The 26,893-nt window shown below is 31.7% G+C and overlaps 1 protein-coding gene across 1 annotated transcript; it reads right to left on the minus strand.

The window, feature by feature from the left end:
• LOC127721316 (uncharacterized) lies at positions 1 to 26,753 on the minus strand. Its single transcript, XM_052228052.1, has 6 exons — positions 26,421 to 26,753; positions 25,224 to 25,462; positions 15,155 to 15,428; positions 11,711 to 11,782; positions 10,921 to 10,992; positions 1 to 6,848 (listed from the first exon to the last, which is right to left on the minus strand). Exons 1-6 carry the CDS (start codon positions 26,641 to 26,643, stop codon positions 1,900 to 1,902), a joined length of 5,829 nt encoding a protein of 1,942 aa, XP_052084012.1. The 5' UTR covers positions 26,644 to 26,753; the 3' UTR covers positions 1 to 1,899.
• Between the last annotated feature and the right edge of the window lie 140 nt (positions 26,754 to 26,893).

Raw genomic sequence — 26,893 nt, forward strand, 5'->3', positions numbered from 1 at the left:
ACGAAAATCAAAAAGTATTACCAATGTACAAAATCACATCCTTTATATATTCGTAAGACATTAGTTGGTCAAATCCAAGAGTTCAGTATTAATATGTTTGAATTTTGTCTTAAGCATTTGTATTACGTTATCAAACTTCTTCCATTCAATACAAAGAATCAAAAACTACCAAAGTTGACTCATATTGAGATCTTTGTATTGATATCTCAATATGAGTCAAGGCTTAATTTAAAGATGTTTCGCTACATTGATATGCATTTTACAAAGATATTTATATGTGTCAAATTTTTGGTAACGGCTTGGCCCATGCCTATTTTGTCCACGAAATCCAGCTTTAATCATTATGGTTTCAAATTATATCTTTTAATATCATTCTTTTGTCAATGCAGGCATTTTCTGATGTAAACGAATAAATAATCAACATTTTCAATTTACAACACGCTAAAACAAACAACAAAACAATTGAATTAAGAATGTACAACAACATCTAGAATACAAACAAAACACAAATTAACTAAAGTGCAGTTATTATGAACACAAACATATGTAGAACTATGTGCAATGATGCGAATCGAGAATTTAGGCTGCAACGTCATATTTACACCAACAATATCATTTTTATTTACATATGGTTCCAGAAAAAAGAAAACACATCGTACATAACTGCAATACTCTCTCTCTCTCTCTCTCTCTCTCTCACACACACATCTTTGACATATTATTTATGTAGGAAAGCAAAAACTGTTCACATGATAATTGATAAAGGATTCATTGAACACGGCAATAATTTTTCATTGACATGTAGGAGCTAATAGTGTTCGCATACATTCTTTATTTTGATATGAAACAAACTTAAAATAAGATGTATTCAACAGTTACATACACATAACCACAATAAGTTTTCTAAAGGAATAATTCAAACCATACAAAGCAGCAACCGAAACATAGAATAAATTAAGCAAATAATTTGAATGATAAAACAATAAAAAACTTAAATCAAAACAATGATCCAAAAATAATTTTGAAAATAATATTTGCATTACTGCAAACCCTCTTGTTTAAAAAATCTGAAAACATAATGTTTAATTGTCATACATTTTAACAGAGACACATACAATACACAGTTACATACTTTGGAGTCTGGCCAGTTGTTTGCTATAGATACATTTAATTGTTACACCAATTTCCATCGTTTTAAAGTAAAACAAATAACACATCTTATTTCTGTGTATGCATCTAGTTAACAATAAAGTACTCACTTTGTGCATGTTGTTCTTGATGACATATAATAAAGTGTCATCTTTTAGCATGTCGTCACTTTGTTCCAAACTTGTACTTTATTCAACGATTATGAATGACTTCTTTCTTACCTAGTTATACCCTCTTTATTTTTTTTATCTTACCATTTGAAGTTATTTTGTTCGGCGAGAAAGTCCTAGGTACTAGTCTTTACTGATGTGATATCAAAAAGTTCATCGCACAAAAGATTAAGTAATGTACTATTGGCATTTTTGTATCAAAGAAGTCACTTTTCAAAGTTTTTTTTTTATCAGTGCCCAAATACATTTGTGTATCAAACAATACATTACGCAAAAGAGTTTTTTTTTTACTAAATTCTCTATTTATATGTGTACATTGTTATAAAAAAGTGATTATTCACAAGTATTTACTAAAGGCTATTGATTTATTTGTATCAAATAAGTAACTTGTCATACGTTTTGACTTTGTTCATCTTATCAATTTGCATATTATATCAAATAAGGTGATCATTATTAATGTTTAGTATCGTCTCTTGAAATGTTTGCAAAGTGGTATCAAAAAATTCAGTCCCATGACTGTGAAGTCAAATCTATTAAACCAGGTCAATTGAAAGCATGATGCACGATTTATAAGAAACATCTAACTCTTGATTTCACAAGTTCTATTTTGTTTAAATAAATCCCGCCTTATATTGAGAAAATCAATATTTCCTTTTCGATTCTGAAAAGCGATTTTCCTTGAATTTATCCCATTTACGTATGAATCAAGAATGTCCTGAAACCTAGAATTCATAAACATCCTATTTTCATCAATGTATTCTATTTCTAAATTGGTCTTTGTTATACCATCAAACAATCTTTCAATGTATTGATGTAACAAATCATCAGGAATAATAACACCAAAACATTCTTGTCGATTGTCAGAGTTTTCTATGATGTCATTTCCTGTTAAGACGAACATGGTATTGACAAAATTCCTACTTCCCGTCCAAATGAGGTTTCCGATTTCCACTCTTGTTAGTTGTTTTGTATAGGTTTGTAGGGCTACCCGAAAGGTTACATTTATAATACATCTATTCGCAGCAATGCATTCCTTCACATAATCGGTCCTTGTAATATCATAAAACCATCTCTCAATGTATTGCTGTAACACATCATTAGGAATAACAATACCAACGCATTCAAATCGATATTTCGGGTTGTATTTGATGTCATTTTCTGTCATGACAAACATAGCATTGACAAAATCACTACTTCCTGACTGTATAAGGTTTCTTATACGGTCTATGTTTAGCTGTCGTAAAAATGTACGTACTGCTGTCATGAATTCAAAATTCATCAAAGGCCTATTATCATTCATGTATACCTTTACTGATTCGGCGTTTGTTAAATGAGCAAACCATTTCTCAATGTATGGCTGTAATATATCATCATGAATAACAAGGCCTATACTTTCAGATCGATTGTCCGACCGGTCCTTGATTGCATTCTCTGTCATGACAAACATTGTATTGATGATATCTCTATTTGCAAACTTAATAAATGGATCGCCGTATTTTGTATTTGGCGTCCTCATCAGGGTACGCAGAGTATTATGGAAAGTAACATTCATGAAAGACCTATTACCGTTAATGTATTCCTTCACTGATTTAGCAATTGCTAGATTACTGAACCATATACAAATGTATTTCGTTACAAAGTCATCAGGAATAACAATACCAAAGCATTCAGATCGTATCTGTGAGTTATCTTTGATATCATCTTCAGTAATTACAAACATAGTATTGAAAAAATCACAACTTCCTGTCTGCAAGATGTTGCCTATACTTTCTCTGTTTAGTTTTCTTATGAATGTACGTAGTGCACTCTTGAATGTAACATTCGTCAAAGGCCTATTATCATTTATGTATTCCTTTACCGAACCTGAGATTTTTACGTAATTAAACCATCTCTCAATATACTGCACTAGCAGATCATCAGGAATAACAATACCGAAACATTCATATAGGTTCTCAGCGTTGTCTTTGATGTCATTATCCGTCATGACAAATATTTTATTGAGGAAGTCACTTTTTCCACTTTCAATAAGGTAAGCTACTTTTGATTTGCTTAGTTGTTTCATGTACGTTCGAACCATTGTGCGGAGAGTAATATTCATCAAAGGTCTACTACTGTTGAAAAATTCCTTCACCAAATTGGTTTTGGTCAAATTTTCGAACCATCGTAGTATGTATTCCTCTAACAGATCATCAGGAATAATAATACCAAAACATTCAAATTGATTCTCCGTGTTATCTTTGATGTCATCATCTTTCATGACAAACATTGTATTGATAAAGTCGTCTTTTGCAGACTGAATTAGGTTACTGATTTTCTCTGTGTTTAGCTTTCTCGTATAAGTACGCAAGGCAGTACGGAATTGTACATTGTTTAAAAGTCTACAGTTATTAAAAAAATCTTGGACACAACTGGTATTTGTCAAAGCATTTAACCACTTCTCAATATATTGTTGTAATAAATCACTAGTAATAACCACACCAAAACAATTATGACAATTATCTGCGTAGTCGTTGATGTTCTCCTCGCTTATGACGAACATTTTATTGAGAAAATCATCATTTGCAGACAAAAAGAGAGAACTTATTGTTTCTGTGTTTAGTTGCCTCGTGTAATTACACAAAGCAGAACGAAATGTTTCATTCTTCGATGGTCTGTTTTTATCTATGAATTTCTCCACCTCACTGGTTTTAGTCACAGAATTAATCCATCTCTCGAGGTATTGTTGTAGTAAATCATCAGGAATCACGATACCAAAAAATTCGTACCGGTTCGCACAGTTGTCTTTGATGTCCTCCTGCGTCATGACGAACATTAGATTAATAAAATCATCGTGTGCAGTCTTAATGATTTGTGCTATCTGTTCAGTTGTCAATTTTGCCATGTACGTACGTATAGCACCACTGAATGTAATATTCAGTAATGGTCTATTTTTTTCTATGGTGTTATCTACAGAAGGCGTTTTGGTCAAATCATTAAACCACCTCTGAATGTATTGATGTAACAGATCATCAGGAATAACAATACCAAAACATTCATATCGATTCACAGTGTTGTATTTGATGTCATCCTCTGTCATGACAAACATTAAATTGACAAAATCTCTACTTCCTGTCCGAATGATTGCAGCGATTTTTTCTGTAGTTAGTTGTCTCATGTGGGTGCGTAGAACACAATGCCATGTTACCTTATTCAATATTCTATTTTCATCAATGATCTCAGTTATCCAATATGTTTTGGTCAAATCATCAAACCACCTCTTAATGTATTGCTGTAACAGATCATCAGGGACAACAATACCAAAACACTCATATTGGCTCAGTGCATGGTCTTTGATGTCCTCCTCTGTCATGACAAACATTGTATTGGAAAAGATATGCACTGCATTCTGAATGAGTGAAGCAATTGTATCTCTGGTTAATTGTTTCATATGTGAGCGCAGAGCTGTGCGACCTTTAACATGTTTAATTACTCTATTTATATGTAAGTTTTGCACCAATCTATATCCGTTTGTCAGACGGTAAAAAAACTTTTCAATGTATTGATGTAACATGTCACTAGGAATAACAATACCAAACCATTCATATCGGTTCTTAGAGTTGTCGTTGATATCATCCTCTGTCATGACAAACATTGAATTGAGAAATGAATCCTCTGTTGTTTGAATGAGTGTAGCAATGTCTTCTGTGGTGAGTTGTCTCATGTAGGTTCGTAGGGCACGACGAAGTTCAAGATTCATCAATGGCCTATTTTTGTTAATGAATTTATCAAGCATCACGGTTGTTGTCATATGGAATTGAAAAGTAATAGGAAATGTAAAAGTAATCTCAAACATTAGACCATCTATGCAGACGTTCGACCCGACGTGTTTTGTCAAATCTTCAAACCATCTTTTTATGTAAAGGTGTAACATATCCTTTGGAATGACAATGCCAAAACGTTTATTTTTTGTCTTAGCAAAGTCTTTAATATCATGTTCGGTTATGACAAACATTGTATTGAGAAAATTCCTACTTCCAGTCAGAATGATAGAAGCAATTTTCTCTGAGTTTAATTGTCTCATGTAGGATTTCAATGCAGTACGGAATGTAACGCAATTCAAAAGTCTATTATCCTCCATAAATGTCTTCGTGGAATTAATCTTAGTCAAATCATCAAACCACCTATCTGTGTATCGTTGTAACATATCATCAGGTAAAATTATTCCAAAACTTTCATATTTTCGTGAGCTATCGTTAACAATGTCTCTAATGTCTTTTTCTCTCATTACAAACATAGTATTTAAAAAATTTGAACTCGCTTGTTCCATTAATGATATTAGTTCGTGCTTGGAAAGATGTCTCATGTAGTCATGGAACATAGTGCGAAATTTAACATTTCTTAAATTTCTATTTTCCACTATGTTAGTATTTACATTACATGAACTTACTATATCTTTAAAAACACGTTTCATGTACATTTGCAATTTGTCATCAGACATAAATATCAAATGATGTGCACGTTCGTAGTCATGAGTTACAACGAATCTTTCACGAACAAATCTTGGTTTTGCATGCTTTATCAAAATGCTTATAAGATCTTCCTGTGATCCAAAATAAAAAGCTAAGAAATCAAACAGCTTGTCATGAATGGTTTGGTAGATGCTTTTATCATAAGTCACAAACGTTCCAATCAATATTTCAAGTTGGGACTTTAGTTTCCTGCCTGTTATATTGTCATCTATTTCACATACTTCTATAATGTCTTCTATCATCTCCTTAACTTGAGGATCCTTACCTGTTAATTTTTTCTCCTCTAACTTGTTGTTGAAGATAACTAACACAAGCAAAGCACAATATTTGTACTTACCTTCTTTACAATCGTTATATAAACTAGTCAACTCTTTTTCAAAACATGAAAATGGATCACTAAGAAAAGAATTGAGATTAAATTTTGGATTATTGCTCTGAATATAATATAATTTACATAGAAAGGGTAAAATCTCATATTTACCCAAGTGAGTTAATGCTGCTAATGAGTGTTCCTTAAAATACTTGGCCGTCATGCTTTCTTTTTCTTTCGACGTTAAAGATAATCCCTCAAAGCTTAAGTTACATTCACATGTTTTGAAAATTTCTAAATTTGTAAACCCTTTATCTTGAAAAACTTGAAGTCTACATGTTAAAATTAATTTACAATTGTTGTTTTCTAAAATGCTTTTGATGTCATTCATTGATTTCTTCCATTCTTCTATCCGAGTTTGGTTTGCTGTAAAATTTCCACACATGTCGTCAACAATGTACAGCGTTTTTCTTCCTGATCTATATTGATCTTTTATTTCTTTCGCATCAGTCACTGTGAATATTGTGTATCCATTTGTGTCAAGTTGGAGGGCAATGTGCCTAACTAAAGCAGTTTTTCCACATCCTGACGGTCCTATTACGCTTACACAGTTGTATTTGCTGACACAAGACAAAACATGCTTTGTTGCTCTTGTGTCGATATAAAGACCGTCATCCTTTTTCCAACTTTCTATCATATCAATCATGAAATCTAGAATGTAAATGACAAAATATAGATTATTAGGTTTATACCACATTTATATGAGAAAAACACGGTGGTAGTCATTCAGGTTTAACTGATTTAATGAACACTCAATATTATGGATCAGTCACCCTGTAGAATTAATCAATAGTCAACGCTTAATCGTCGATCATTTCCTGATCAGTCATAATTTGGAAGATTTTGTTCCAACGGACAATTGATCTGCACTTTTAAAGATCGGTCGGATAACATCAAATCATAACCTTTTCATAGTCTATCAAAAAGAAAATGTCTTTACAATCACAATGAAAAGTTGAAAACGTTTTCAAAGCAATAGGAAAGAGACATGACCTGTGTATGTAATGGAACGGCAACATATTTATAGTTTAAAGAAGTGTATAAAAAGTAAAACAACAAAAATACCGAACTCCGAGGAAAATTAAAAACGGAAAGTCCCTAATCAAATGTCAAAATGAAAAGCTCAAACACATCAGACGAATGGATAACAAATCTCATTTTCCTGACTTGGTACAGGCACTTTCTTATGTAGAAAAGGGTGGATTAAACCTGGTTTTATAGATAGATAAACCTCTCACTTGTATGACAGTCGCATAAAATTCCATTATTTTTACAACGACATAAAAAGTAAAAATGTCAAAAATAGGGGTACAACAGTCATCATTGCTAGAAATAAATCTTAATCAATATGAAAACAAACAAATATGTCAACAAAGAAACACAAAAAGCATAAAGACAAATCACATAATCAAAAATGAAAACAAAAAATACAAAAAGTTACCATTGCACAAACACTCAATGACGGATGTATAAGTACCGAGCCACATCAAAAGGATATTATCAACAATAGACTAAACAGTAAAACACAAAATAAAGAATTCTACAACACGTTATTAAGATGACAAACAACGTCAGTAACCAAAAGCTATACTTCATAGTCTTAGTATCTTTCGATGAACTTTTTTAGAAAACAGACGAGACGTTTTTTGTCATACCCCTGTTTCATTAACTTTCGGCTCAGATACTGGTGACATTTTACAAAGTCTGAGTAGCAAATGCAAGCTCTTGAATACCGTACAACTTGGTAAATGTATATCCCATATGCAGATGAAGTTGGCATATTGCTAGTAGCAATGGGAAATTTATAATTTAAAAATTAAAATCGTCTGGTTTGTCATCGTATCTGGTACTGAGATGACCGTTTATGTCAATTCGAGGTATAAGTCTAAAAATGAGGCCGAGGAAGTCGTGTTTGATGTTTCTTTAATTTCTAGTTCTGGTGGATATACTAATTGAACCCAATCAGAAAAGGTTGGATAGTTAATGGAAAGAACTTCATCAATATATCTGAATGTTAAATTAAATGATCTGGCTTCTTTGATCTTCTCGTTTTTGCGGAAGCTAATTATTGTTCTTCCCTCGCCGGGATTCGAACTATTGGGATATCGAGACAACACTGCCTGCACTGTGTCCATCGCTCTAGACCACTCGGCCACCTAGACTTATAATTCTGCTTTCGATGGCCTAGTGTCCATAGAATCAAGAGTTGATATACAGTACATGATATATTAGGCATGAAGATGGAATTGATTCCAGATTAGCTAAACATCTATCCTAAAAGTTCATATGATACAGTCACAGGAATAAATATCATTCTGATAAGTAAGTCTAAGCAACAGACAACTCTACTACAAATCCATCCATTGGATCACCAGTGAAGGTGATACACGGCTGAAAACACATAATATATTCGTAATTACTCTAAATGTCAGCACAACAATGTTAAATCTGCAAATTTGAGGAAACAAATTGTTGTTTTTCCCTCGCCGGGTTCGAACTCATGCTATTGGGATATCGAGACAACACCGTCTGCACTTTGTCTATCGCTCGAGACCACTCGGCCACCTAGAATGAACTAATTTTTCAGATTTTTAAAAAATATGACCTTTTGTATATTTTGTTGGTCCGTTGATATATTGAGACTCGTGTAATAGCAACAGCTGCAGACCAGCTCAACCCTGAAACATCAAGGTTAATGAATACTCGTATAGCCTATATTCATAGCAAATCTCATGTCCAAGAACAACAAACGCTGAAAAAAGTTCAATCAGAAAGAAACACAAAAGCAACCTGTTATTTATTTTGATAGGAATTTATACGAAATATGGTTTCCAGTTATGAGCCATTAAAGGCAAAAGTAGGGGATACATAATGTTAAACAATTTGGTAAATCAAAGAGTCAAAACTTCTGCAGTAATTGTTCGAGCGGAACGGAACCTCAAACTCGTTCTGTATCTTCTTAATATATGACCATTTACCAAAGGTTTGATTAATTGATTCAGGTATTTTTTTCTTATGTTAGGTTTTAAGGGGAGGCTACTCAAAAGCAATATATTTTTAAAGGAATCTAGATGAACATTTTCTATTTTATGTTGTATCAGAAAAAAATGTGCCGTAACTCAATTTATTCTTTTTATATTCTGCAAAAATGTTCAAAGAGCTACTTGCTAGTACTAGTATTATATTTCACAACTATAGCATTTAGCATGTTTAGTCGGATCAAGTATAGAATACGTAATTGTAGTTCCATCGGAATTTTAATTTTTCATAGTAGGTAAATCGGTTCTTATATATATAAGGGATTTTTTTTTTATTTTCAGTTATTTGGTTTTCATTTTTATAAAACAATTGTAGTTCCTTTCAGTTTAAAGTGAATTGTATGCATTTAAAATATTGTAAAACTTAAATGGTCGACAGGTCAGCAGGTCGACAAGTCAGCAGGTCGACAGGTCAGCAGGTTAATTGGTCGACAGGTCAGCAGGTCGACGGGTCAGCAGGTCGACAAGTGAGCAGGTCGACAGGTCAGCAGGTCGATTGTTGGAGCCCAATTATTATCACCGGGTTGGTACTTACATGAGCAGCAAGACGAGTGCCACAGGTGGAGCAGTATTTGTTTATCCGTCCAGGGCAACTGAGATCACCCCCAGGTTTTAGTGGAATCGCTCAGTCTTTAGTTTTCCTTGTTGTGTTTTGTGTTCTGTTGTGAATTTGTTAGTCTGTTTCATTTTAAGCCATGGTGTTGTAAGTTTATTTTCGACTGATGAGTTTGAATGTCCCTTTGGTATCGTTCGCCTCTCTTTTGTAATATCGAATATAACACTATACGAAGCCAAGGAAACGTTACCTTCTAAAAACGAATAATTGACAATAGTATTGAAAAATCATCTTTTTTATCGTTAATTATAGTAATAAGCTTCCCGTTCCACATTTACCGTTTACTTAATTTTCGGTTGTTTCACTGTTATTAGATGAAAATAAGTAAGTAAAACCACAGGTGGTTTTGGCATGAACCTTATTTTATTTTTTCTTCGTGTAGAAATTAGTTTTTCAAAAACAATATGTCTTAATTTCTACAGAATTTTAGTTAATTGATGTGTTCTTGTTCCTATTGATACACTCTTAATCAACTGTTAGATCGTACGAATATGAGCAAGAACACATTGAGTAACTTTAAATAATTTGAAATAAATAAGACATTTAAATTAAACACCAAAATATATTTTATAAAAGAAAAGGAAGAGGGTTCCAATACCACACTCTCTGTTTGGTAGTCAATTGACGTTTTGTTTAACAGTTTAAATAGATACTTCTTGAAGTTATTGTGCAAAGTCAGCATATTTTGTTTTGCAAGTAAAAATCAATAATAACTCTAAATATTTTTAAATAAATTTTACTATCATTCTTACTTGTATTTAAGTAAAATTCATTTTATTTCATTACTAAATTTACAATGAATACCATTATGATTAAATAAGTTAACATTTCATTTTAAAAGGCTCTTAATTTATAGGAAATCTTTTCGATATTCATTATGCTAATTACTCCGACCACATGCGTATGGTCAAATACTCAATAACATATTGTCTGGAGCATATATACGAAATATGCCACCAACATCAAACATCTCATAGAACATATTGAAAGACTTTGCATAAATTCAGGATTTCAAATTATAGTTAAAAATGAAAATGGTGATATAAAAAGAGAACACCATTTTATTTACCAGTCATTCCATTTTCTCTTCTTCTTTTTCTTTCTTTTTGTCTTCTCTGTATTTCTGTCAAACTGTCAAAACCTTCATAATAACAGAAAAAGACCATAAGTAAATAAATTATAACGTAGAAATCGCAGAAAATAATGAAATGATTGGAAAGACTAGCTATGAATATGTGTATAATGGTTTATAGGTAACTAAATCATCCCTTCTCGAATTCAATGGACGTCTTCAAGAGTTGGTTGAGCGTTGTGGAATATTTGTTCGACAAATGTCGACGGATATGTTCGAAACGTCGTCACAACAATCACGTCTTCCTGTTTCCCGAATGTGACCTTTCGAATAAGACTTATAAATAGGTTTGTTCTTGCATGAGCAACAAAACGTGTGCTACATGTGGAGCAGGATCATCCTATACTCCCAACTCACGCGATATCTCTAGAAGTATTTGCTGGAGTTAATGTTGCTAAGTTTTTTATTTTCTATGTTGTGTTTTGTTTACGGGTGGTTGTCTATTGGTTTTTTTTCTATTTCTGTAATGACGTTGTCAATTTATTTTCGACTGATAAGTTTGAATGTTCCTTTGATCTTTTTCGCCTCTCTTGTCCTAGGAACATGATTAATCGTAGATTTCATATTCTTTTGATTGATAATTTTAAAAAACAATTTATTAAACAATACAATTATGCCGCCTACTCTCATACATCTCATTGAAAACATTGAGAGACTATAATAACAAAATTTCAAGATTTACTGGAAATAAACATTTCAGACTACATAGAAAAATAATCATATTTACCAGTCATTTCATTTTCATTTCTTCTTCTTTTTCTTTCTTTTTGTTTTCTTTTTCTCTCTCTCAAACGTTTTTCTTCAGGATAAGACATATACCATAAGTGAATACATCAAGAAACAACCAATCATTGAATGATTTGAACCACAAGAGTTTTATAATTGCAGGCATAAAAACTATGTAGTAACATTGTTGCAGAATTATTTTATGAATATCTCTTTGTTTTAGTTATAGTTAAGGAATATTCTGTGTATCTACCGACCAATGCAAAGTGATTTGTGGTGAAATAAAGGCAACAGTAGTAAACTGCTCTTCAAAAGTCATACATCAATTGAGAGAAAACAAATCCGGGTTTCAAATTAAACTCGAGGGAAACACATCAACTGTAACATGTATATAAGGAAAACAACGGAACAACAAACACACTGAAGTGCAAAAAAAACAAAGGCCAACATACATAGAAACGGACTATTTGATAACAACTGCCACCTTCTTGACTTGGTACAGGACATAATGACTTGAACACGGTTTTTATGACTTCCCACACCTCGTGCTTATATGGCAATGTTAAAAGATATTGCTAAAATTAAAACACTATGTGACAGGAATACAGTACACACAAACACTACTACGTGAACACTCAGCACAGAGAATCGCATGAATAATTAATATAATAGTACATTTCAAGATGTAAACCGCAGAATAACAACAGACATCTTCCTTGAACAACAGCACAGCATACCACAAACAGTGAAGTATTTTTGTGACGTATACATAATCTTGATATTCATATAATGATATGAAACGAGATTCAAAAATTTAAAATTACTTTCATAATACTGGTCCAAATAATTATCATGGTTAAATATAAAAAAAAGAAGATGTGGTGTTATTGCCAATGAGACAACTCTCCACAAGAGACAGATGACACAGAAATTATCAACTATAGGTCACCATATGGTGTTTAACAATGAGCAAAGCTCATACCACATAGTCAGCTATAGAAGGCCCCGAAATGACAAATGTAAAACAATTCAAACAATAAAACTAACGTCCTAATTCATGTACATAAAAAATGAACAAAAAACAAAAAAGTAACACAGCAACAAACTACAACCACTGACTTACAGGATCCTGACTTGGGATAGGCACATACATAGAGAATGTGGTGGGGTTAAACATGTTAGAGGAATCCAACCCTCCCCTAACCTTGGACAGTGATGTAACAGTACAACATAAGAACTAACTATACAAATCAATTGAAAAAGGCTTAACTTAACAGATAGATACAAATAGAAATAAGAATAAGCTAAGAAAAACACAGAGTATACATCCCAACAACAAAAAGACACTAAGTATAGATCTGAGAATACTCGCAGTTACTGACAGCTAGTTCAAAGCCAATAACAAGTAATGAAAGAAATCATATATCTAAGACCAAATTATCAATCAGTATGACGGTCTTGAAAGGCTATTTTTAATTAATGTTTTGACGACGTCATAATTATTTGGACTAACACAATACTTTATCCATGGAAAATGGATATTAACTGGACTATACTGACAAATAAAACATATGTGAAATGTACCGAAATTACTGGTCAAACTGTGAAACAACGAAGGCAAATGAAAAATTGTTTCTAAGAATTTTTCTTAAACATTGTTCATGGAATTCGGTTTATCTCCTGCTTGGAAGTATTTACTAATCAAATTTCAGCCTTAGCCTCATTACGTAATATATTCGAGTTTTTCTAGTACTCCAGGTTTTTCAATGTCAACCTAAAGGACCATAGTTTTATACCATTTGATTAATTTAATAGTATGCTACTCTATATAAAAATATAACATTATGCATTTATATATCTCCAGTACTACTATGATACTGTTCGCAAAATAGAGCTGTCTTACATTTTGACGAAAGTTACGAACGAACGTAAAGCATTTATTACATTTCCAAGTTAACATTTTTAAAAGAGTCTTTGTTTTATCCGGTAAAACAGCACTCTTTTCTGAATCAAACCTATCTTTAAAAATTTAAGCATATAGCAAATAAACGACCCTTTACATCTGAAAATAAAGAAAAACACTTTCAAATACACTTACGTCCGATTCGTTACTCACGTTTACCACGATTACACACATTTTTGGGGGAATTGTTCAAGCATGCGTTTCACCACTAACATTTTAATGAAATTTTTGAGGTATGATACTCTTAATTTCACGACAAGATTCACAATTATTTTTATTTTCAATGAATATGCTATCACCAAATTAGATGATTGCTGATTATTGGTCGCTTCACGTCCAGTGACAAATATATCATAAATGTTCATGACGAATACGCAAGTATACGCTGGAAGAAAATGAGTCGGGTGTATGGACACATCACAAGGCGAGATTGAGTATTCCCCCAGGGAGAGGCGGTAAATCACTGCAAGTTATTAAACGAACCTCGGCATAATATGTTTTAGAGGTAATTTTTTTTCAATTTTTATCATTTTGGGGGTTGCAAATTTTGAATTTAGCAAGAATTGTTTAGTATTTTATCTATGTTTTGTGTGAGGGGGAAGCCAATTTATTTGCCTTGATATTTTCTTAGGTTAAATAATACATAGTTGTAATTTTCATTTGTCGGGGTGGTGATCACAATCTTTTATTTTCATGTTTATTTTCTTCTGACGACCTTATATTTAGGAAATTCTGTAGAGTTATATCATTCTCCCTGGTGGTATTTTTACCCCTCGTACGTCCCGAAATTCCTATATTGCACGACAAATAAAGTTTAACACGTGTCGTTGTATGCAGTGTACTGGAGTCGTTTTCACAAAAAAAAACTTACGACTAAGATTGATCGTAAGTATACTGATTCGTTCATGACTTAAAACCAATCTTATAATCGTAAGTTTTTTTTGTGAAAACCGAATCCTGGTCCTTAAGAGGCAAACATTAAGGCGAAACGCCATCGAAGTTCAATGACGATTTGATTGAGATTACATATATGTAAAAAAAAAAAAAAGGATCCCTTAAACGAGTCTAACGTATGATTCGTCAAGCGTACGTACCTTTCGTCAAATTGAAAGAAAGCTCTAATAAGACCTCATGTTTGACCTTCATATTGGCCAATGTTTCGATAATTACCATAGTTCAGCTCACAAATCTTGCAAAATACACAAAAGTTGGTCTAAGGCGAATTAGCTGTTTTTCTAGTAGCGACATCAGACTGAACTTGAAATTGAATGGATCCAGTGAATTATGTAAACAATGTACTGCATTTATTTTTGTGTAGGGCTTGAGAAGGGATAGATTGAACTAAACAATAAAAATGTAATACTAATTACTGCTTTTCCCAAAATAATGCTGATTAAAAAAATTGAGATTAAGAATGTGAATATCTAAATGACGATGTTAATCTTCAAATCTATCATGAAACTATTTTTTATGAAATATTACCTTCTTCAATATGTTCAACAGTTGTTTCTAGTTTTACTATTTTGCAAGCGTTCTCCGCTATTCCACTTTTATTCTCACCTATTTTACTTGTATTTAAAGCTATTGAACATCTATGCTCGGCTAATTCAATTGTATGGTCGTTTAATATTTTGCGGTTTTGCTGAATATTCGCATCACGATTCACAAGTTCCTGGAGGGCATTAAAGTCTAAAAGTGTAGTTTTGGCAGTAGCAGAATCTGTAACATCTTGTTGGTTTCCTAAACCATTGATAGCCTTTAGAATGTAGAAAACAAATAAGTATAAAAAGAGCAATTTTATGTCATACAATTAGAGAAATATGAATAACAGTATTATATAATCTTCATGCATTTACTACAATGTCAACATAATTAAAGTTTAATTAGAAAAACATATTACAAGAACGGAATATTAAATATAGAAATAAAGAGATGTGCTAGGATTACAAATGAGACAACTATCCATCAAATTTCAAATGAAGTGTATGTAAACAAGAATAGGCAACATACGGCCGTCAACAATGAGAAAAAATCCATGCCGCATCGTCGGCTATAAAAGACCCCGACATGAAAAATATGAACAATTCAATTTAGAACTCAAACTGCTTAATCTATAATAAAACAATTTTCGAAAAACAAATATTACAGACATGAACCAACGACAACCACTAAACAACAGGCTCCTGACTTGGGAAACGCACATAAAAATATGGCGGGGTTAAACATATTTGCGTGCGCTCAACTCTACCTCTTACCCAGGACAGAGGTGTAACAGTACTACATAAGAACAACCTATAAAATTCAGTTGAAAAACGCTTAACTCATCAAATGGATACAAATAGAAATACTTCTAACAAAAACACAGAGTAGACGTGGACGAGTACTTATACATCCAAAAAACAAAAAGTCACTACGTACAGATCTGAGAGTACTTGCAGTTACTGACAACTAGTTCAAAGCCAATAACAAGTAATGAAGGAAATCATATATCTAAGACTTGAATATTAGTCATTACACATCCCACATCAAACAGTCAGAGAAAAACATAACCCTGTGCAATGCCTAACTATAGGAAAGTACATATGTGTAAAATTTAGTATGGTTTTAATTCACTGAGAACATAATCAATATTTACACCAATATAAACAATATTTAAAGATTTGATTACAGTGTTGAATAGGTAACATTTTAGAAAATTTACGGGATTGATAAATTTACTCGGATCGTATCTAAATTTCTGGGCTCGGTTGACAACAGCACCGTACAATTTAGGATGTGCTATTCCGGTTGAAATAAGTTTTCTACAGGTAAATCCAAACTTGTAGACCAAATCTTTGTATCAATGAAAGACTTTGGTAAAGGTAATTTGTGAAAACGAAATCCCTGACAATAATTTACTAGTAGTACATAGATTAGGCTCATTAAAATTCAAAACGTCACCACAGACATCAGCTTAGCAAAAGAGTTAACATATATAAACACGGTAAGACAGTGCCAAAGGAACATCACCGTCCAAAAAGAGAATACTTACAATAGGAAAAGAAAAATCATTCCTTTTGTCGTAAATTTAGTAGAGTTTCTGGTGTAATGCTTAAATACCTAAATCTGGGAAAGGACAATTATTGCTGTTCATATTAGTTTTTTTTAAGTAAGATCCTTTGGCTAAATTTCAGCATTATAGTTAGATAATTTTTGATTATTAAACGAAAAAAATATCATCAATATAACGATAAGTGTCGTTGAATTTATCAATTAAATGGAATATATGACGGTTCTTTACTGAGTTTGGTCATCAATGAGATTCATAACAGTAAAGGAACGAGTGTGAAAGAAACGAACGTTTTAATAACCATTTGATAACTATTTTAATTACCAGTGAGTTTGAATAAATTTGGAAAAAAAGCATCTTTTCACTTGCAAAACAATTTGACTTTTTTACATCTATATAGACCCGACCTTTGATGTGACTTCAGTTGGTGATAAAAAAATAAAACAACGTGTGTTCAATAAAGTTCTGTTTGGTAAAAGAATGCCAGCGTCAAAAATGAAACATGGGATCCGACAGGACGATCAATTCAGTTGGTTGATTTTTGTACAGTAGTTTAAACCAAACAGAAGAATATTTATTATATATTTATTATCATATTGCACGTGATATATATATATATATTGTATAGTAGAATCAATTAGAGATCTTATATATTAACACAAAAAAAACCATGGAAAACACACAATTGCAATTTGTTGGAAACATAGAAAGTTGTAGTAGATCTTATCATCAGATAGGCGCCAATACCTACATGTTTCGTCTAGCCATCCAAATTCTCTCAAAAATGCTTTACCTTATTTACTCGGTATTCATGTTAAAAGGATTTTCTCAGCAGAAAGATATTATGAAAGACGAAGAGAAGAAATATAAACGCACCTGCAAAAACAAGTATATAATAATTCGTCAACTGAAGATCAAGTGACAATGTCGACATATTTAATCAACACAAAACAAACAAATAAAGCAACAGAGTACTTTTAGTCACAACTAATTCCAAAGCACTCCCTAATATACATTTCATTCTCAGAAAATCCTTAAAAATTATGCACAAATCTAACAACCTAAAGAAAATATTCCCCGATCCGCCTACCGTAGCGTTCAAACGCGTCAACAACATAGAAGACGTTTAAGCACACAAGAAACATAATTTATTATTTTACAAACATAGTAATAGCTGTGGACCATGCTGGAAAAATTGCGCATTATTTTCACACATTAATGAAACCAAAGTATTCTGTGATAACACCGAAAAAGAATACACAATTCAGGGACATGTAGAATGTAAAACTGTGAGCGTAGTGTATGCAATTAAGTGTACAAAATGTGAAAAACGTATATGTGAGACAAACAGACGATTTACTGTATCAACGTATGATTATGAACTTTTCTAAAATAAGAACAAAAAACTGACCATCCAGTAGCAAACCAGTCCATTCAACATAACGATTCGATAAAAACTCTAAAAAGTCACTGCAATAGAAAGAGCATTTAGCATAGAAATTTACCAAAAAACTAAAGAAGCCTTGTGGATTTGAAAATTAAAAACTTTAGAACCTGACGGGCTGACCACTATGTACGAACGATAAAAAACGCAATGTAAAAACAAAGGAAAAAGCGCGGCAAACGAACGTCATGGAAGTTATGTAACGTAACGTAATCCAAGCGATGTAATTGTTGTTTCAATATTGTAATGTATTCCAATAAAGAAGGCCTTAATGGTCGAAACGTATGGAAACTTATGTTACAGAATTTATTATATATTTATTTATATATATTTTACTGGGGTCACATAACAATCGGCTATCTAACGTTTAATACCATAATGTGGGTACGTTTTATGATGTCATACTTCTTTTATTGTTTTCTTTTGTAATTCTGATATAGATTTTTTTTATAAATAAATTCAAAATCTTTATTCAGTATAAATAAATTGGTGAACATGCTGTTTGCAATTAATATCCATGTTAATAATCCTTAAAAATTGAAAGAATTTTTGTCAGAATCTAATCCCACCTAATCGTTTTGGAATATCATACGGCAGTTTTGTTTTAGAGAAACACATACTGTAAACCAACTTATTTTCGCGGATACTTTATTTCGCGTTTAGCCCTTACTAGCCCATTTCACGGCAATTTAATTTCGCGATTTTCTTATTTTATTAATGTAGTTATATGCGGAAAGATCCAAGTTTTATATTTTCGCGACGATTTATATTCTCTTTTTTTTTCTACTCGCGAAACATGCGAAAATAAATCGCTCGCGAACATCAGTCGGTTTACAGTACTTGTTTTGCTAATGATCTCCTGTTAATGATTGTGTTTTCATATATCAGCCAATGAGTAAACAATAAGTGCCCATGAACTTGAGATATAAAAGGGGTGACATATACCCTTAGAGCAAAAGTTGTACACGTTATGTTAAATTTTTGTTCGATTTGTTTATCTATGTGATATATATTTTCCTTGATGTCGTGAATAGACGAGTGACATTAACCATAACATTTTATTTTTAGTGCACCCACCTAAATCATATACCATTCGAAAGCACATTATCTGTACTGTCTTTTTTGCCCGGTCTTAAAATATTCATATGGTGCAGTTTCCGTCTAATCACGATTAAGGTCAATAACAGACAATTTCTAATTTTACAAGATGTCAGCATTTTTGCATATTCTGCTTCTAAATAATAATATTTTGTATGGAAAAATGAAAATCTGTTAGAACAGATGTTAATGGTTATTTATTAAAAGCACATTGAAATATAAATGTTAGAACTATAATAAATAGCGCCGTTTTCCAGAAATTCCAGGGTAAATAATAAAAATGCGTGAAAACCAAAATTTTTGTCTGTGATTCAATTGTTATTCACCATGAAACCAAATAACATATTTTATTTAGTTCTAAGGATGTTTTTGACATCAAAACATTACTGCAATTACGCTTCTTGTTTATTAAACAGCCAATTATAACAACCCATGCAGTTTCCCAAAATACTGCCATCTGTAAAAAGATTGCCGTCTTAGCTGTTCTGTGTTAAAACAAATTGTATGTAGTCAATATTAGGTTGAAAAAACACAAATCTTAAAAGTGCAAAAAGGTTAAAGGATATAATACACAGGAAATTCATGCTTTAAGGGGAAAGTTTGGAAACGAAACTTTGATATTTCAATATTTATATGTTTTCTTGGTTGCTTATATGGCATGGTGACTAAGGAAGTAAAAGCTATTATAATCTATACACTGTAAATGTTCTTCATGCCTGCCCGAAGTATTTAATCTTATCAAACTACGTAATTGCTCGTAACTAAATTGAGACATGTTGCCATTATATTTACTTACATTTATTTTTGATTTTGAAATTCTACCTATTCGCAATACCAATACTTACACTTCCTGAATAGTTAACATATTAGTACATTGTAATATAAGGATGATTGATTGATTGTTGGTGTTTAACGCAATTTTCAGCTTCTGAAATATTTTGCGGTGATCAGTTTTAGTGGTGGAGGCCCAAGGAACCGCCGACCTTCGGCAGAAAAACTGGAAAATAAATTTGCTAAATAGAAACTGAAATATAAAGGCATTTGAACCACTTTTGTTTCAAATCTAATTGGCCATGGTTTTGCATTAAACTTTCAATGTAGATGTGCCACATACTATTTTCATTTAAGTCATTCAGAAAAACAGAGCGCTATTTTAGTAGATAATCTGTCAAGCATTGATTGAACATTTGCATATTAAAGATAGCACATGTACATTTAGAATATATATATGGTTACAATAAAGTTTTTTATTACAATTGTGAGAAATGAAAATTGTGGTTGAATTTATCCAGTTTTTAATTGATTTATGTCATCTAAACTCAAATATTTAGTTTGCATTAAGCTCTCTGTTGTTGATCTGACAGCGACTTTTGGCGATTTTGTCACTTTATTTTCATATTATTTTCGTTGGGTTTCTAATGGTGCGAAGATCTCACAACAACAATAATTGATATTAGTTGACATGAAAAAAAAACCGTACAAAATAGTATGTATAAGTGTAAAAAACATGGGTTAAAACAATTTAACTAAAATTCAGATATATCACGACTCGCCTGCTCAAATATCGTATGAGGATAACGAAATCAGAGATCTACATTTTAATTAGATTGGGGTTAACTTTATGATATAGCTTAAAATCAAGTTATGGTAAATTTGAAGTGCTTACTATTTTTAACTCTTTTTTAATATGTGTATTATGAAACAAATCCCTTCATGTACAACCTCCATATGTGCACTTTTAAACTTTAAACTTCACTAAAACCTACCAAGTAATGTAAGAGGAATATTGCTCATTACAAAGTTGTTTTAGACTAACTGATGGATATATGAATGGACAGAACAAAGAAAAAGGGACATAGGGATAAGATGATTCCTACATTTCCGCTATATTATATAAAGAGAGAGAGAGAAAAGAACGAGGTTTATGACAATTGTTTTCCATTCGTTTGATGTGTTTGAGCTTTTGGTTTTGTCATTTGATATGGAACATTCAGTTTTGAATTTTCCTCGATCGTTCGGTATTTTTGATGTTTTACTTTTTTTATATCTTGCATCGATATCTGAGTGTTACGTTCTGTTGTCTTTTATTCGCTCAGCTTTGAACCATCTGGTTCTCATTTCTTTGGTTTAAAGAAGGGAAAAAAATAGCAAGGAGGCAGTCTCAAACCATAATCAAAGAAAAATAGACGACAACATGACCAAGGCGAAAAAGTAGGACATTACAAACAACACTCCTTAAAACACTTCACCGAAATGTGAGAACACTACTTAAACCCGATAGTGATTGCAGTTGCCAAAAAAGGGTATCCAATCTTCCACAATATTAATTTTCAGTCATATTTGATAAAACAACTTATAAAGTATATAATAATGGGTTAACATTAAAAGGAATTTGCCCAATTTGCTATTGAAAAGCGCATGGTACAAACAGTAGTCCTTCGAATATTGAACGAAAATAAACTTCGTAGCATGTTTATCGAAATCGGAAAAATAGTTTTTACTAAATATACCTTGTTTGTTCCTTACAGTACTTCCATTACCCTTTTTTTTCAAATATGGTTAATCGTTTTCTGGCGATTTTGACGATATTATCTAGCCAAAAAAAGCAAAATGATCCATATTTGCAGATGGTGTTTTTTTAATTGCAACTGCAAAAGCTTCATGAGAAGGCTCCATCCTGACCTATATCAGGGATGGGCACGATTACTGACAAATGTAATCGATTAATAATCGATTACTTGGAGGATTTTTGTGTATTTGATTAATAATCGATTACTCTGATTTGTGTATGTAATCGATTGCAATCGATTACTTTATGAAAAGTAATTACATTACTTTTCGATTACTGTCAATTACATGCTACAAAATTACAAAAGAATAATAAAGAAAGTTAAAAATAAATATGTTGTTCAACGTATGTATAGTGAACATTTAGAACTTTATAAAAACAGCATTTAAAGCATTGTTTTCAAACTTTAAGTTGACAGTTGTTTTCTAGATGGAAGCTGTTACTGGGGTCCGAAAAATTAAAAGATTCTTGAAATTTTGGTTTTCAACATGAGTGAGTGGTGATAAAGTTCTTGCAATGACATAACATAAATATGGCTTCAGTCACTTCTTTATATTTTAGGTTATTTTCTCCATATTTTGCAATTTTTTACTGTCATACTGACTTAAGTTAGGTATTTTGTATTTACTCATTTTTAACTTTATTTGAATATAGTTCATTACAATGTTGGAATTTCCTCTGAAAAAAATATAAAAATGTAGAATAATTAACTAGTTCAGATAATTTCAAAGATGTAAATTTATAATTAATACATACATGCATTAATCCTTTTTTTTAGATAACATCTCTAATTACAGGTTATAAAACTGCCAATGGAGTACATTTTATAACCTGGGGCAATATAATGTAAATCTCTTCTTAGTTAGACATAAATTAATTGAAATAAAAACAAAGTTGGCATCTCATTGATTAGAAGTCCTTGATCATCTGATTAGTAAAGACAAGAAGTTTGTTGAGAATATTTTATGCTCTATTCAAAATTATAAACAATCTATATTTTTAGTGTCAAAATGGGATACATGTATCTATTTCTAAACAAGAATTTGAATGCATAGCCATTGATACATTGTCAAAAGAATTTTGTGTACTTTCTAATTTTTCATATCATAATATTATGACGAATCAACTGTTTATCTATTCTAGCTAAAATTCCAACTCTTATTGAAAATTACGCTTCAATGTCAATGTAGTACAGAACTTAACATAAGACTCATTTCTTATTTTAATCTATTTTCTTATTTCAAAATAAAAGGTCTTTAAATTATTGACAAGCATTGAAGACGATAAAGCCAATTGTTTCAAAAGCTTGATAAACAGTAAAATTTGGTAGGAGATCTGGTTGATCATAACGAAGTTTGATACAATAGATACAAATAAGGCATTTGATAGACTTTGAAGTGTTATTAATACATTCTATTTTATCTGTACTATAAAGTGATGAATACATACATATTTTCATTTAAAATAATTTTATATTTCATCAAACTGTTTTACTAAAGGAATCGAATGTAATCGAAAAGTAATCGATGATTACATCATAATTTTTGCTGTAATCGATTAAATTACGATTAAAGATTACTGTCGATTACTGGAAAAAATGTAATCAATTACAATCGATTACGATAACAGATTACGATTACCCCATCCCTGACCTATATTATATTAATTGCAGTTTAAAATGATAAACAAATTCCCTTTGCCTATAAACGATAAATCTATTCTATTTCTGACATATAAATTTTCAATCCTCAGGAAACATTGAGCTTAAATTGCAATTTTGTCATTTTTGGAAGTTTTTTCAAGAAATGCAATTTTCTGTTAATATTGAGCAATCAACATTTAAGTTTGCATTGGATTTGGAATTATGTATTTTGTTTTATAAGGTTCAGATAATTTTTAGAAAACAAAATATCATACAAGTACCAGACAAGGGCATTTTGTTTAATTCTAGCAAAATTAACGAATTTTCAAGTTTTACCTTTGACCTTGATTTAACGAAAATTGCACCGTACGAATTATTGACGACCGTGCAAAACAGAAAGTACGGTTGATAAGCTTTCGAATGATATATAACATAGCCGTATGTTAGGTGGGTGTATTAAAGTCGTTAACTAAGCGTCTTTTTTAAAACTGTCACTCGCCTAGAACCCTGAATGCGACTTATCGCCAATTTTGTACGCAATTCCTGTGACAGATGACACCAGCTAAACAACTTACCATAATTGAACAATTGAGTTTTAGTTAGGGTTTATACTTTTCAGTCTTTTTTTTTCTTCTATTTAGTGTTTTGTGGACAAGTGTGTCCATCAATTTTTTTTCGTGGCGTTGTCATTTTCCCGTCGACCGTTGATTTTTGAAGACCCCTTAGAATGGCCCATCTAGTCATCCACTAATTTTCTACGGAAATACATTGTGTTTGTTATTCTGTATTGATGTGTGTCGTACATTCTGTTTTAGTTTACTTTTTACTAGCAAAAAAAAAATGAATACTGTAATTATGATCGTTATTGTTTTCATACCATAGAGCGTCATAATTGTCAAATAAAAAAAATGTATGTGTGTTTTGATACCGCTATAAAGTTCATAAGAGCTTGTGTCGCTTAACTTTGTATTGTTGATCATTTTTTGTTCACCCTTTCTCTCTATCTTCCTCCGTTTTTGTTCAAAGCATAAACAGAGTAAAACAATGTAATGTAAGGGCGACCAATCATGTAAAGAGTGAACTATTGATTTCAGCAAAAGTTTACTTATTTGTAGATCTTGTCATGCTATTAAAGTGGCTATCAATAAATAAAATTTAAGATAAAGAAGCAGAAGACTAACAGAGAGTAAAATACGGATTAAACTGACATTTCTATATGTATTTTTAATTCATGTCTTTCTAACCGTTTTTTGCTTATTTAAGTTTTTATCCATTTATTATAGTTTTATAGCTATTAGGCAAAACAAAATTTATAAAAATCATCATTAAAGAGCAATAAGTTCAAATGGTGTGAAGTGACGCTTTCGGCTTGTAGATTTATTGGTAGTTTTTGTCTTGCCGATCATACTAGCTAATTAAAGATTCTATCAAAGTTTTTCAGTTCTATGCAAAAAGCGCAAAACATATCATACAAATCGTCATTAACGAGTTTATAACTCCAATAAGGAGTCATCTGACGAATCAGACTAATATTAGTTGACAGGCAGTGCCATAAGACACATATATTAAACTAAATACCCTTATGATAGTTGCGACCAAGTCTGGGTGAATTTGGCAAAAGAGTTTCAAAGGAGAAGAATTTCGTAAAGGGTAACAACGATGGACGAAGACAGACAATGTCGCCAAGTGATGAGAATAAATCACTTAGCCTTTTGATCCAAGTGAGCTGATATGATAAAATATTCCTACCGTTTCCAAATCATTCCATATTGTGTTGAAATCATTATCGGATAGTTTGCCATCCTTTGAATGCGAAACAATAAAATTTTTATAGTATTTTATCCGAGCTATGTGAGCACCAGGCGACAAATCACTAGATTGTGGTAATGCTTCAAATCCATACAGTGGTTGAGGGACTATTGGTGGTAAATTCCGAAGAAGACAAACCATTAAAGTAACATCTAGATTAGAAGAAAGTACAGGTGACCCTACAAAAAAGTATGAAAATGAAATACGTTTCTTCACTTTCCTTCACCAACGTTTGATTGGTAACCCAAAAAGCTTCTAATTCACTTTCATTTTTAACCTAAATTTAACTGACTTATTGTGACGTGTATCCGCTAGGATAAAGTCTTCTCTTGGTAATTAGAACAATCAAGAGCACCCAAGGCAAAATGTGACATGTCTGGTTAGTAGGATTTCTAACTTAAACTTTCTTTTGTTTGAGATTGATCTTACAGGATTTTAGATAAAATACATATAGCTTCATTTGTAACGCTTTAAATTAATTTATTTAGTTGACCAATGATAGTGGTCCAAATTTAGATATGTGCTCTTACTGAATTTACGAGTATTTTTATTTAAACATATTGACCTAAAACATGTTTGTTGTATCAAATAATCTAATTCGATAATGACTAAGTAACATTCTTAGATAACTTGTCTTTAACTAAGGAATGCCGTCATTATGAATTTTGGAAGTTATTTGTGATTACTATAATTGTCGAGCGGTCCCATCAAAAGTATTTATTGTTAACTTTGGAGGTTAAGCGGTATTGGTGCCAAAATCGAGAACAATATTTTGCTTATTTTTTCATTTCGGAGATTTTAACCACAGAATGATGAAAATAAATAGGTCTGCCATGTCTACGTATATCTAATGTTTATCTGTCATAAATGTTGTTTACATAGCGTCGCATAGCAGGTAGAATGAAGATATCTGTATAGTATTTCAAGCTCTTCCGGTTATCTTCTTAATACTTTTCACAAGTATCTTTATTGTAAAGGCTTATATATAGTCTTTTTAACCTTAGTTTGAAACTAACAATTGTTAGAAAACAAGGAAATTTTATGATCTCTTGCTATAGAAATTCGTCTAATGTTAAATTTATTCTTATTTTCATTTATCACATTTTATTTTCATTCATATTTGTAATTGAACTTTACCTGAGGAAGGATATAATATATTCCACTGTTCCTGGTACAATACTCTCTTATGTCCTCTAGGTGGTTTATGCAAGCTTGAAAGTATTGATATATTTGCTGGAGATGACAAATCTGATTGCAAATTTGGATGAACTTTGTCAAAATACCTCCTTAGCGCGGTTGTTCCTACTCGGTAGTTTAAGGAAACAACACGGAGAAAATTGTCCTCGTCTTTGGTTACCATGTTTCCCTTGACAAAAGATTAAAATCACATATTTAGAAGCATTTTCCTGTCTTTCCAACACACTGAATTGTTTGGTGTTTTTTTAAGGAAAGTTCAGCATACTATTGTCTTTCGATGATAAACGCTAGTACAAAAAGAAAAAAAAAACATGACAAATAACATCATCATGATCATAAACTCAAAGTTTGTATAACTAATTTTTGAATATGTAGCTTTAGATATTAAATACGGTAACTTTTTCCAATTTCCT

This window comes from Mytilus californianus, unplaced genomic scaffold (assembly GCF_021869535.1).
Source record: "Mytilus californianus isolate M0D057914Y unplaced genomic scaffold, xbMytCali1.0.p SCAF_12, whole genome shotgun sequence".
Taxonomy (NCBI): Eukaryota; Metazoa; Mollusca; class Bivalvia; order Mytilida; family Mytilidae; genus Mytilus; species Mytilus californianus.